Source organism: Physeter macrocephalus, chromosome 21, assembly GCF_002837175.3.
Source record: "Physeter macrocephalus isolate SW-GA chromosome 21, ASM283717v5, whole genome shotgun sequence".
Lineage (NCBI taxonomy): Eukaryota > Metazoa > Chordata > Mammalia > Artiodactyla > Physeteridae > Physeter > Physeter macrocephalus.
The window spans coordinates 27,458,816-27,472,064 of NC_041234.1; the positions used below are offsets into that span (position 1 = coordinate 27,458,816).

Sequence of the window (13,249 nt, forward strand, 5' to 3'; positions counted from 1 at the left end):
CAAATACTGTTTCTATCTTTCATGAGTTTATAAAGAACAGTGCTGATGGTACGAAAGAGAGAGTTATACAGTCCAAAACACTAAAATAAGTAGATTGTGAAAGTATTCAGATCACACAGTTCTCAAAGGTAAGTGCAATTTGAGAAATAGGCCCTAGGGCAAATGTAAGTAATGTGGAGACTAAGGAATGCCTAGAAGTTATCAATTTTCCTCAAGTTTAGAGCAGCATGTCTCAAACTATACGTTCGCATGTGAGTGGACTTGAAATGGAAAATAAGTTCAGATATGCCGCCTTGCATATTTTGACCTCCTCTTGGACATTCACAGTGTATACTAGCAAACCAGACTCTTAAAATGCTTATAATACAAAGTCAACTTATTTGAGCTTTTTACAGAACTGTCACAATATGGTTATTGTGTGTTGCAGAAGTTTAAGTGTTGCTCAGGAAATATATTTGAGTGGAAAAAGGTAATGAGATTTGTCCCAAATTATGGAATGTGGCTACCTCTGAATATCAGTACAGTGGTACCTTAAACAATTCTATGGATTCAAAACTCTCTTTCCATGAAGGTGGCGATATTTAAAATCCCCTTTAATCAGGGGAAACAGTGTTGGGCAGTGTTCCATGGCTAATTCAGTGTTCTTGCTTACTCCTGTTCAACAGAAACCTTCCTGTATACAACTTTTAATTTGTTCAGGCATAAAGGCTAACAAACTTTCAAGTCATAGCGATTTTAGCAAGATTGCCTTAAGTAAGTGCAGTCTTCTGGTTTGGGGCCTTTCTTCCATTTATTTAAAATACTTGATACCATTCTGAAGTTTGTTTCATTTCCATGAACATAGAAAAGAATTTCAGGAGTCCTTGATATTTCTCTTCCCCATAATGAGAAGGTTTCATTTGATTTTTATCTCATCTTGACATTGGCTTTTTAAGGCTTCTCTCTCCAGTATTCCTTGTCTATTTTCAGGAGGATTTTAGGTGTGAACATTTGTAGTTGAAGAGGAGGTATTTCAGTTTATTACTGTAAATGCTTAGCATTTAGTGTAAGTGAAGGTAGGAATCAGAAGGAATGATATGCCCCATTCTCCTTAGGTGGCCTTCAGTTTTCCTGCAGTGGACTGGCTAGTACTTTACCTTTATGGATAGATGTGGAGCCTCTGGTGACTTTTCCACTACATGAAGTTGTTTCCTAGCACAGTGTATTGGTATAGATGCTATGGGCTGCAACCTCAGAAAACTCCCAACTGAAGCTGGTTAAAATGACAAAAAAAAAAGTAGCTTATGTAATGTAAAGTCCAGCCTTCAGGATTGGTTGATTCAGCTGATCCAGTGTTTCACTAAGGATTCATTTTCTTCTCTGTTCTTTGTTGGCTTATTCTTAAGGCTGGTTGCCAGGTACACAGTGAGATGATTTCTTTTTCAATGTCTCATAAAGAAAAGCACCTATACCACTACTCTACATTATAGAGTTACTCTATAATGTAGAGTAGTGGTATAGATGCTTAGTATAGTGCTGGCATATAGTAAGTGCTCAGTAAATACCCGATTTATCATGTTATAGAGGAGAAAGATCCTGACTTCCTTTTGATCTTTTCAGGAATACTTCACTTTGCATCTCATTGGCCAGAATTAGACCACGTGGCTATTCTCAGTGATTCCTTATCAAAGGTGTGGTTATTCTTAGACCAGTTATGCCCAGTTTTTGAGCAGAGCTTGATTTCCTAAATACGCTGTTTCTGTCTAATAGAGAGTGGGGCGTGGGTAAAAAGAGTATTTTGGTATGGGAGTGGTACATACAATCTGTCCATTACAGATCTGGTCTTCTCTGCCTCATTTCCTTTCCCTCTGGGATGGAGAGATACAACATATACAGTATGTTTTAGATGGTAAAATATTTAAATAAAATACAGTTTATTTTCATAGTAGATTCCTTCTTTTCACCCACACATGAAATGCATTCCAGGGCCTCCTGTTTTATTTCTATCTCTGGTAATAACTTTTCTCCCAAAATGTATTTCTGAAGCAGATTCATTCTGTTTTGGTACTGTGTAAACAGCTCTCAGAGCAGGCAAATTGGGTTTTAAAATTTGACCCTGCCAGTAAACTAATTGTGTGACTTTGGGCAAGATGCCTAACTTTTCTGATCCTCTTTGTGTCTGTAGAACTGGAATAACTGTATCTACTCCACAGGATTGTTATAAAGATTAAATAATATATATATCGAAGTATCTGACAAATAAGTTTTTTCAGCCTTTCTTTTTTGGTTCTCAGTTTATCTGCCATATCTAAAACTCCTCTTATTTGGGGCCAGTATAGATATTGTTTGTGTGAAATCCATTTTCCCATCCTAGAATTGAATACTTGTATTTTTGTCACCCTGCCCATCCTCAGAAATGTGAAGTTAATGCCCAGCTTACTTTTCAATCAGATGGTGTTATTTTTCCATTAAATTGGCCAGTAAAGATTTCATGTGTTTAGTTGAGTGGTGGAGGTACCAATTCTTAATTTATTAACTAGTTTAGTACTATCTGAACCAGAGTCCATTTCAGGGTGACATTTCTACCTGATATTTTGTTGTTTTTCTTTCCTGCTTCAGATAATATCCCCCCGGGTGGGGTTGGTTGCCTGTTTACCTCCATATAGTTCAGAATTTTATTTTATTTTTAATGATATTAATGATAATTGCTTACATTTGTTATGTATTTGAGGCAGTGTGCTGTCATTACTTCAGTAAAAGCACACCAATTTTGACAAGTAGTTTTATATAATGCCCTCTAAGTTTTACACCCTGGCAGACTATTAAAATTATTTCCCTCATATAAAGCTAATATATGCAAAATAAGATGTGATAACACCCATATCTTCAGTTAATGCCAATGCATCTATTTAATTTAATGAAGATTATTAAAAAATTCTTCCTAATATTTACATATATAAGTTTCCCTAAAATATGTCAGCATTAGAACTTTCTTGGATTTTTAAAGGTAAAGAGGCTGGCTTGCTTTTTTTTTTTTTTTTTTTTTTTGTTGCGGTACACAGGCCTCTCACTGTTGTGGCCTCTCCCGTTGCGGAGCTCAGGCTCAGTGGCCATGGCTCATGGGCCTAGCTGCTCCGCGGCATGTGGTATCTTCCCGGACCGGGGCACGAACCCGTGTCCCCTGCATCGGCAGGCGGACTCTCAACCACTGCGCCACCAGGGAAGCCCGAGGGTGGCTTTTTTATGGGAACTTGTGGATAGTTGGCTGGGATACCAGTGTAAGTCCCCTTATAATTTGATATTTGAAGATTATAAGTGCTGATTGAAGGGATTAATATGAAAGGGTTAGGAAGATGAGAATTATTAATACAAGAGATGATTCTAAGGAAATGGGTTAAACTCAAATGAGACTTGTGTGTTAGTTTGGCATTTTACCAGGTGCTTAGTGTTTCTTGAATGGATAGATTAATGAAATGGAAGAGGCTGTAAAATTACAAAATGCCTCATAGGATTGGCTGGAAACGTTGGGGAGAAAAAAAAGAGGCTGATTTTATTTGTCATCTCTTAACAGAATTTTTTTCTACACAAACTGACAGTGCAGTTTTCTCTAGATGCCCCCTGTTCACCCGTTCATTCAGCTACCAGTCATAAAACTTCTGAGTGAAATAGCATTTCCACTTTTTATTTTTTTTACACTTTTCTCTAGAAAACTACATTTCCAGGTATCTGATTTAATCTCATATCCTTTATATAGACTCAGGAATTTTATTGTCATATTTTTTTTATGCCAAGATATTAAGGCAGAAAGAATAAGTAAAGGCATGATGATATGTACTTCCTTTTAGAAACCACTTTTGGAATCTGAAATGCCTCGTCTTTTATTATTCATTAATGTGGAATGTATAAATCATTTGTTTCATTTAATTAAGATACTATGAACTCCATGTATTATAAAAATACTTGCTGAGAATTTGAATACTAGCTATTAAATTAATTTTAACCAGGCCTTAAGTTTCTAAGATATCTGTAATATTTTTTGTTGTTGCTGAAGCTTTAACAGCATATTTTTATTAGTTCAGTTGTCTAAAGATAATAAAAGTTGCTATTATTTCTCCAAACCCACTCCTGCGCTGTTTCCTTCATGATGTTCAATAGCTTAACTCTGCCAGCTGGCTTTTTGAAAATTCGAGGCTTTTAAAAATTTTAAATTTTTTATTGAGGTATAATTGACGTACAACTTTGAGCAAGTTTAATGTGTATAATGTGTTGATTTGATACATTTATATATTGCAAAATGAACATTACCATAGCATTAGCTAACACCTCTACCATGTCACATTATTATCTTTTTTTTTTTTTTTTTGGTGAGAACAATTAAGATCTGTCTCTTAGCAACTTTGAAGTTTATAGTACAGTATTGCTGACTGTAATCTCTATGCTGTGCATTAGATCTAGTTATCTACTACTTTCACGTTTGTACCTTAAAACATCACCACCCCAATTCCCACTTTGGCAATGGAACTTGGTTTCACCTGAGTATAATGTCCCTGTTCCTTTTGGCAGAGGATGGTCACTGCTGTTTATTTTGTCTTCTGTCCATTTTTCCTCATTTGTGGACAGAACTCATTTCCCTGATGTTTCCTTTTTCTGCTGTTCATCAACTTATACTTTACCTTTTAATCTTTTCTAGATATTATCTGGTATGAGGTGATCTGCTAATTGGTTTATCTAACCACTTAATAATGCTTTCTCCACTTCACTCTGCCTGCCCAGTTTTGTTTTTCCATTTGTTATTTATTTCTGCTCTGAGTTCTGTTACATACCTTCAAGTGTGAAGTAGTGTAAATAGCTGAAGTACTTCAGTTCTTCAAATACATGTTTGAAAAGGACATGACTGCTCATAGATGTGCAGTAACCATCCTCTCTGATGCTGAGGGGTTGTGATGAGTCCAGGTTTCCCGTGTCAGGTTTCTCTCCTCAAATACATTTTAACTACAAGAAGTTGTTTCTAATCAAAAAGCATTTTTTGGTGTTTACTGATAACTACTTAAATTTGTGGTTGTAAATATTTGATCTTCAAATGCAGCTTTATGAAGCATTCAGTGTATCCAATGTCACATTTTTTAAAGGTTGTGTTCCAAAATAGCATTTTAGAATGCAAATTGTTACATTATCCCCTTTATAAAATATGTTCGCTTTGTATTTGTGTACATATTAGTCTTATTTTGATATGAACACAAATTGTACACTAGATTTAAAGAACTTGAAAATTAAGTCAGTACATATTCTGATCATTTGTGTACACAGATTAGACATATACTAGAACCAGTGTATTAGAATTTCTAATCGGTTGCATACCTGTACTTTTATAAAATGTGGTAGAAAGGAGGAATTGGGAGACTAGGTAGGACCCAGTTACAGGAATAAAGGTGAGCAAGATCTGTAGAATAATTGGGTTCTCATAGGATGGCTCCATGGATGGATGGATAAAAGGTAACACATCCTAGAGATCTTAAGGAGTTTTAATAAAGGAGTTAATTTATTAACAGATTCAGTGTGGATAGAGATTCCCCATTTATTGGCTTGAATCACTTTTCTGTTAACTAAAGTAGGGGATAAAGAAAATAGCAGCAGGTTTTGGGATTGGGATGTGAAAAGCCTCCGAATGGAGATGGGTTATTTGGGAGTTTATCGAGTTGGAGGTACCTGAGGGATATCAGATATTGGTATAGACAGGTATAAGTTTGGAGCTGAAAAGAAGGGCTAGAAATAAGATTTTGAACATCTTCAGTATAGAATGTCTTTTGTCTTACTGTTTTGTTAAAGAAAGTCTTGGAAGATACCAGATTGGTAAACTTGAAAAGAAGGAGCCTCTTTTGAGTCATGATTGCCAGGATCCATTAACTATTAGTCATTGGTGCAGTAGAGTCCTTCCTTGAAACTCTTGTAATAATCTTGTATTACAAAGAGAATGGAAGAACTGAGTTTGAGGGCTTTGAGAGAATCTCCATCAGATCAGCTTGGCCAGGCATCGTGGCTCATAAACGTTACCAGAACTTATCAGTTTTAGTTCTGTATCTTATTTTCAGAGATTAAATCCCTAAAGTAAGTACCATCACATCCTAAGGCATTTCCCTAGTTTCATTCATTTATCATAGACTATTAGTTTTAGGAATGAAGTTTGTTGGTTTTAAATCATACTTTCAAAATTGTGGCAATCTGTAAAAATGAAAAAGAAAAAATAATTTGCCTTTGACCTGCAAGAGTGCCTAACACCTTCCCTTCTCCCACTTAAACGGTCCATAAAACCCTGTTTCATAAGGGCTGTGTACACATAAGTCGTTTCCTCAGCCTGAAGGACCTCTTTTCTTCCCTCAGCTATGTCCTTTGGACTCTGCTATGGAACTATCTTTTAAACTTCTATTAGGACATTAATTTCAGTGAGCCTTTTATTCAATTGCATAGATGCATAGCCATAACAGAGTGCCTGGCGTAGAGTAAAAACCGGTTGCCAACATTTTATTCCTAAAAAGCTGTGTCTGCTTTAATTGAATATAGACAGCAGTATTGACTACACATACCTTGTCTACATAGACTGAAGTAAGGCTTTTGGGGGTAAGCACACAATTTACAAGTTTTAAATATTGGCATTTAACCCTGACTGTGCACTGGAATAATTTGTAGAAGCTTTAATCTGGTTCACAGGGTGTGATCCCCAACCCACTGAATCAGAAAATCCAAGATTGGATCTGGAATCCAAACATTGCTCCATATTAATAATTTATACATACAACCATAATTTGTCAATTATGAAAAGTTATCTCATTGCTTGTCTTCAGAGTTGGGAATACAGTTGGAGGGTTCTACAGTTGAAAAGATTGTGAGATAATCACAGACTATATAACTAGAAGTAAAACTCTTTAAAGGGAAATAAAGTCTTGAAACTCAAGTTTTTTGTGTTAATTACATCAATATAGATTTCCCCCTCCAGATAGCAATCAAGTTCCTTAGTGTATAGAAAGCGAAATACTATAAAGTTATTTTGAAATATTGAACAAGTCAAAACCTTTTAAAGAGAAAGTGACTTTGGTGATAAAGATGTCAACAGAAATTGTAATGAATTGAACCTTGTACTAAATTGGACCAGAAGTGCTATTAAAAGGAAATCACTGTTAACATTAGGAAAAATAAAGTCTTAGGTAAATCTTCTTGCTTGGAAATTAATTTTCTATGGAATGCTTTCTGCCTTGAGGTTTGTATATAGTCTGTGAACTGCAGAAGCCTCTACTGCGTAGTAAGTACTTCACACAGCAGTAGTCAGTTTCAGTACTGCAATATTTCGGTGTGAGGTACAGTTATTTCCTAACTCTTTCTGTTGGTTGCAACGATGGGTGCTAGATATTTTACCATGTCATCTTCAAGGTTTGGGGCTGATTATCATAGTTGATAGTTATTTCTGCTGATTTATATGTTAAAGATACATCTATTTTGCATCCGGTTTAGATACTGGAAATGAAACTGTGAAGTCATGCCATCCCCACCCTAGTCCCTCATCTCCCTTTAGTTTACTGAAAGGTGTATCAGTGGTTTTCTTTATGTGGGGTGGTTTTGTGTGGCTATTCTTAGTTTCTTAAACTTAAGTAGTTATTCTGTAAGTTCTTTCATTCTCACATGCCTGTTTTTGAATATGTGCTCTTTTGCTGAGTTAATTTTTAGACATCATTGTGGTTTGGAAATGTTTAATATTTCATGATATTTTGGGTTTGAAATGGTGCGTCAGTGACTTCATTGCTGATTTTAAGATTGATTGATAATTATATAAAACATGGTCCAGAACTACTTCTGCCAGTTTTTGCTGTAGGACCTTGAATATATTGATAGATGAAATGGAGGTTGGGCAATTTGAATTATGCATCTCTGCTCTTCGTGGGATTTCAGTGAAATAGCAAAACTAAAATACTGCCATCTTAAAGGGTGTTTCTTTGCAGGTCAGTTTGTATCCTTTGACTCAGCTAGGAAAGGTCTGTCTTCTTTTATCTAAATAGTAATTTATGCTGGCAGGATAGATTAGGCTTAGAAATATAGTACAGTCTGAATGTGTGGCTGCTGTGCCTCTTTTTGTCTAGAGGAAAACAACTGGTTATAAAGCGTGCTTTGCTTTCATAGTACTCACTTTTTAAAATAGTCTGTTTTCTATTGCTATGGTAGCACACTAAAAGGATGTTTGAGGACATACAATCTGCTTTGTAGGCCAGGGGAGAATAAAAGCAGTTCTTGAAGTGTTCAGATGTTGGATTTTTTTTCGTTCGGTCAATCACGGCAAAGAATTTTTCACTTTTGGTTTGTTGATCGTTGTGTCCCTAGTATCTGCATTGTCCTAAGGACATTATAGGGTCTTGAAGTATTTGTTGAATGGATTAAATATTTAACATTTAAGGGTCATAGTCATTTCGTTAGTAGCTTGCCCATTCAGAATATTACAACCCTTAAATATTAAGAGTACTGCAAATGTAGGCTAGCCTAATTATGCAAGCACATAACAGACATTCGTGAATGAATGTAAAAACTACTGATTCATACCAAATTATGTCTTCTAATTTTTCTTTCATTGTAACACTGGGTAGCTGACATTAGTTTATTTTTGTTAATTGAGGGTTCTAGTTGACCAAGTGCAGTTTTGTTGATTCTGTTCTGAAATATAGTACTAAAAGCTTGCTGATGATGATTTCTCTTGATAAGAAAGTTTTGGTAAAGAAAGTTCTTTTTGGGCTTATATCTAGAAGTTGTCATTGTACATATCAATTTTCAGTTTATCCAACAGTTAAAAAAATATAACTCTTTAGGCATTTGGATTGTGGATAGGAGTGGTAATTTTTAGAAAATGGTGTATACTTTGGCTTTTGATTACTTTTAATGGTAAAAATTTGTGGAGACTCAGAAAATTTGAATATACATTTCTGGAAATATTTTTTAGAAGAGTTCAAAGAGATTTACCTTTTTTTAAATTTTAAATATTTTATACCACTTCTAGTACTTGTATGCCTTCTCTTAGTTTATGTAGCAGATTTAATGTTGATACACTAGATGCCAGATGGCATCCACTGTTCTCGATGATGATTTGTATTCTTAAAGATAAGTGTTACACCTTGAGTTTGACATGTATTTGGTGGGGGGCAGGCTTATATGACATTATTACAAGTGGATGCTGTAAATTATTAGTGGTTTAATATTGCCTACACATATAATAGCATGTACATTCTAAAAGGATAATTGCCTTTCATTTCTGTTGGTTGCAAAGATGGATGGGTGCTAGATATTTTACTATGGCATCTTCAGGTTTGGGGGTTGATGATCATAATTGATAGTTATTTCTGCTGATTTATGTACATCTATTTTGCATCTGGTTTAGATACTAGAAATGAAACTATGAGGTCATGCCATCCCCACCCTACTCCCTCATCTCCCTTTAGTTTACTGAAATGTGTATCAGTGGTTTTCTTTATGTGCATTGGTTTTGTGTGGCTATTTGATGCATTCTTTGTGGTACTTAAGATACTTTTACAAGATACTAAATACAGTAATTATTGAAGAATCAGTAAGGGCAGATAGTTTTACCCTTTATGATAATTCTCATAGTCATTTTTTTAAAAAAAATCACATCATTTTGAGATAGTGGTGTTTAATACATTAATACCATTGAACTTTTACTTTCAGTTTTTAAAATAATGATGTGTTCTATACCTAATACTTCCTATTTACTAGAAGACTTAAAAACCTGATTCTTTTTCCATATAAACAAAATTTTATGTAGGATAACTTGATATCAAGTTAATTCTTACCCCAATTCTCCATTCTCAACTGTTTGAAGAAAATATTCAACATGTTTGTTGCCAGCAGTAAATGTTCAAGGTAAAGCTAGTTGGTTGTCTAGTATGTTTTATTTGCATAGCATAGTTTCATTATTATATTAGACCTTATATACCTGAAAATTATTTTAAAATACATTTATATGATTGAATTTAGTGCATTAATTTTCTCACTCTTCTTGCAGCATTTTCAGTTAGCTTTGGTTGACTGTAATCCCTGCACTTTGTCCAATGCTGAAAGTAAGTATTACTAAGTACCATAGTTCTCTGCATGTGTTCAGATCACTTCATGGCAAATAATAGTAATAATAGTCATAAATCCTGTGTAATTTTTTTCCCTAGAATTGTTGAATCTAACTGTATTTGTTGCCATGGCTACTTGTACAAATGGAACATGTGAGACCAGTTATTATGAGCAGCAGCCTGTGTCTAAAATAGATATGCCAGTGAACTGGGTTGTTGAATTAAATTATCTGTGCTAGTGAGCAAGATTGATTATTTGTGTATTAATTACATTGTAGATGACTTGGGGGGATTAAAAACAGGGTTTGCCAATCTTAGGAAAACTGAGTATACAAAGATTCATATGTGTTAGCTCACTGATTTGGGCTTTGTGGTATTAAAATTATTGGTAATTATGAAGATATACTTTGACTTTCTATTATAGTTTTAAGCATCATACATAAAGATTGAGGTGAGATTTTTCAGTTAATTAAAAAAGAACGTGTGAAGCATGTTCTGATACAGTGGTTTTCTTTAGACATTTATTTTCTGCTTCTATGTATGTTTCTTTCCAAAAGCAGATTGGGTTGATTATCATGTGTTTATCAATAAGTATGTGTTGGCATATTTATTTAGTGCACTTTAAGGTAGCCAATAAAAGTTTAAAGAATATGCATTGGATTCAAGCTGGATTTCTTTAAAACTTTCTTACTTGAACAATAAAATTTATAATTAGAGTGTATGAAAAATTGAGTCATTCTTCATGAAAATTTCAGATCAGTAAAAAGATTCTAGATTTTACAGAGTCAGTATTTTGCTGTAAGTGACTTCATTTTTTAACCATATAGAAAGGAGTTTAGTGAAGAGAAGTCTCAGTGGTAAAAATGCCCCCAAATGATTGAATCAGTGAAAAAAAACGGTCGAAATTTGAATATAACTTGCATATAACATGAATTAAGACATAGTGTGGATTAAATTATTATCTAGACCAATTATCTCATAAATCTACTAAATGCAATTTTCTGAGAAAACTTAAAAGAATTCTATTTTCTTTAAATGAAACTCAGGATTTAGTACTGATCAGTGTATTTCCAGAACAAATGGTGGGAAGGTAACAAATGCAGCAATATTTTAGTTTCTAAGATGAGGATAAATTAGAAAAAGGATTTACCTCGTTGATATATTAATTTATAAAGTGTTAATTTTTTATACTTTTTCCTTAATTATATATCCAGGTTATGTAAACCATCTAGAATATAAACCCTTAAAATCCTTTTAAAATTAATTTATGGGAATAAGAAAAAAATCTGATTTTCATTTAATTGATTGTAGCTAGTGCCTAAAAACTAACTTTCATACGTACTTGTCAGTTTGAATGATAACCTTTGAGGGACGTTACATAAATTTCAAACTAAATATTTTTGTAAATCCTCATTTTATTCTACTCCGTTGAAGTTAAATCTTACTTGTAGATCATTGCTCCTGAAGGAAAACACCTATGTAGAATGAGTACCACAGGGCAGATCTTGTTGAATTTGAAGAGGACAGTTTGAACAATCATGAATACATTTTCGAGCTTACCACGACTCTCTTTCTTTTGGTTGTTGAGAAGGGAAATAAGAGGGAGGGTGACCAATGTCCTGTTTTGCACAGGACTGAGACATTTCCCCAGACTCAGAACTTTGAGTGCTAAAAGGTTTGTCACTCTAATGGAAGGGCATGTGCTTTATTTAGAGACATTAGGCCATTATAGTTCAGTTGATTAGGGTAGTTTATTTTTGACAATCAACAAAGCTACTTGATAACCATGGTAATAATGGCTGATGTCTCACAGAGCACTAGCAAACACAGACTACTTAATTTGAGCTAGATATTATTACTGTTTAAACATCAGGCTCTCTATTATCTTTGTAAAACTTATTTCTCTTTGAATTTTTTATATCATTACCTATTTAGATATGCCACAGACGTTGACTGTTTTTTGAAATCTTCCATGTTACTTTGTCATGCTACAAAGTTCAGAAGATTTTAGAAAGTAAAGTGAGCTTTAAAAAAAAGTCTGTATGAGATTTCTGTTTTATGGCACAATTCATTTATGCAATTAAAGAAAATAAGTAGATACACTTGCCGCTTCTAGAGCTGTTTAAGAGGGGTTAATTACAGTTTGTGTTTTGAAAGTAGAATCATGGTGATGTGAGACTTCTCATTATATGATTGCCCCTTGGGATAAAATTGTTCCTTCTAGATTTAATTAATTCTATTAATTCTAAAAATAATGTATTAATTTCTGAAAAAAGTTTAATTTCAGAATGTTTTATGGCAATATTTGTTAAAACTTTGTACCTCTAATTGAGACTTGCCAAGTGAAACTTTTTCTTAGTTGTATGGTTATGTTCCACTTTGAAGAGGACTTTTAAGAATTTAAATATAGATTGGTTTTCATACCACAAAAGATGATACTGGATTTAGTAACTCATGGGATAGGAAAGCCCTTGCTGAGCCTGGAGGAAGTTTGGGATGGTAATAGAATGCCACCGTGCTGCTGATCTTTTCTTCCATGTGACCTTTCCATGTCACCTTTGTTAGAGGAGTAGGAAGATTGAGGGGAGAAGGGCATAGATTTTCCATCTCTTCCTCATTCTCTTAACCTGTAACCCGGTCCTCCCTCTAATGATGTAGTGAGGTGAGATGGACTGGAACTCTCAAGGAGAGCTGTGTTGGAAAAGGGGACTAGGAAATAAGAAAACCCCTCAACAGATATAGGTAAAGGGGATATTTATATCTGTAGAACTTTTATTATTATTTTTATGTGCTTTTCACAAAATGTTGGTTTTCAACTTTTAAAGGTGATGTTTTTATTTTGCCTCATTTCTGATTGTTTAACATGCAATATTTAATGATTATATATGGAGAGGGCAGTACTTTACTTTTGATCCAAAAATGTTGTTTGATATTAAAGTTCATTATATATTTTGTTTTGGTCTTTATGCTTATTTACTTCAGCTGTTCCCAGGTGCTGGTCTAGGGACAGGTATCAGAATCCCTTGCAGAACTAAATAAAAAGGCACCTTTCCAGGCCTTGCCTGGGATCACTGAATATAATCTCAGGGATCTCTATTTTTAGTAAGCCTGTCCCAGGTGACTCTTACAGTTATGGGAGTCAGTGAGAGAGTTAGTTTATG

General features: G+C 34.3%; 1 protein-coding gene across 11 annotated transcripts in view; it reads left to right on the top strand.

Annotated features, from left to right (window-relative positions):
- The window catches only part of KDM6A (lysine demethylase 6A), a 205,431-nt gene that overhangs the window by 118,777 nt on the left and 73,405 nt on the right, over window positions 1-13,249 (top strand). For all 11 annotated transcript variants that reach the window (XR_003677878.2, XM_028482583.2, XM_024116454.3 and 8 more), the window contains exon 7: window positions 10,031-10,085. Coding sequence is in view for 10 of the 11 variants with exons in the window: in XM_028482583.2 (XP_028338384.1) it covers window positions 10,031-10,085 (55 nt within the window). In the remaining variant the exon portion in view is untranslated. The remainder of the gene's footprint in view (window positions 1-10,030; window positions 10,086-13,249) is intronic.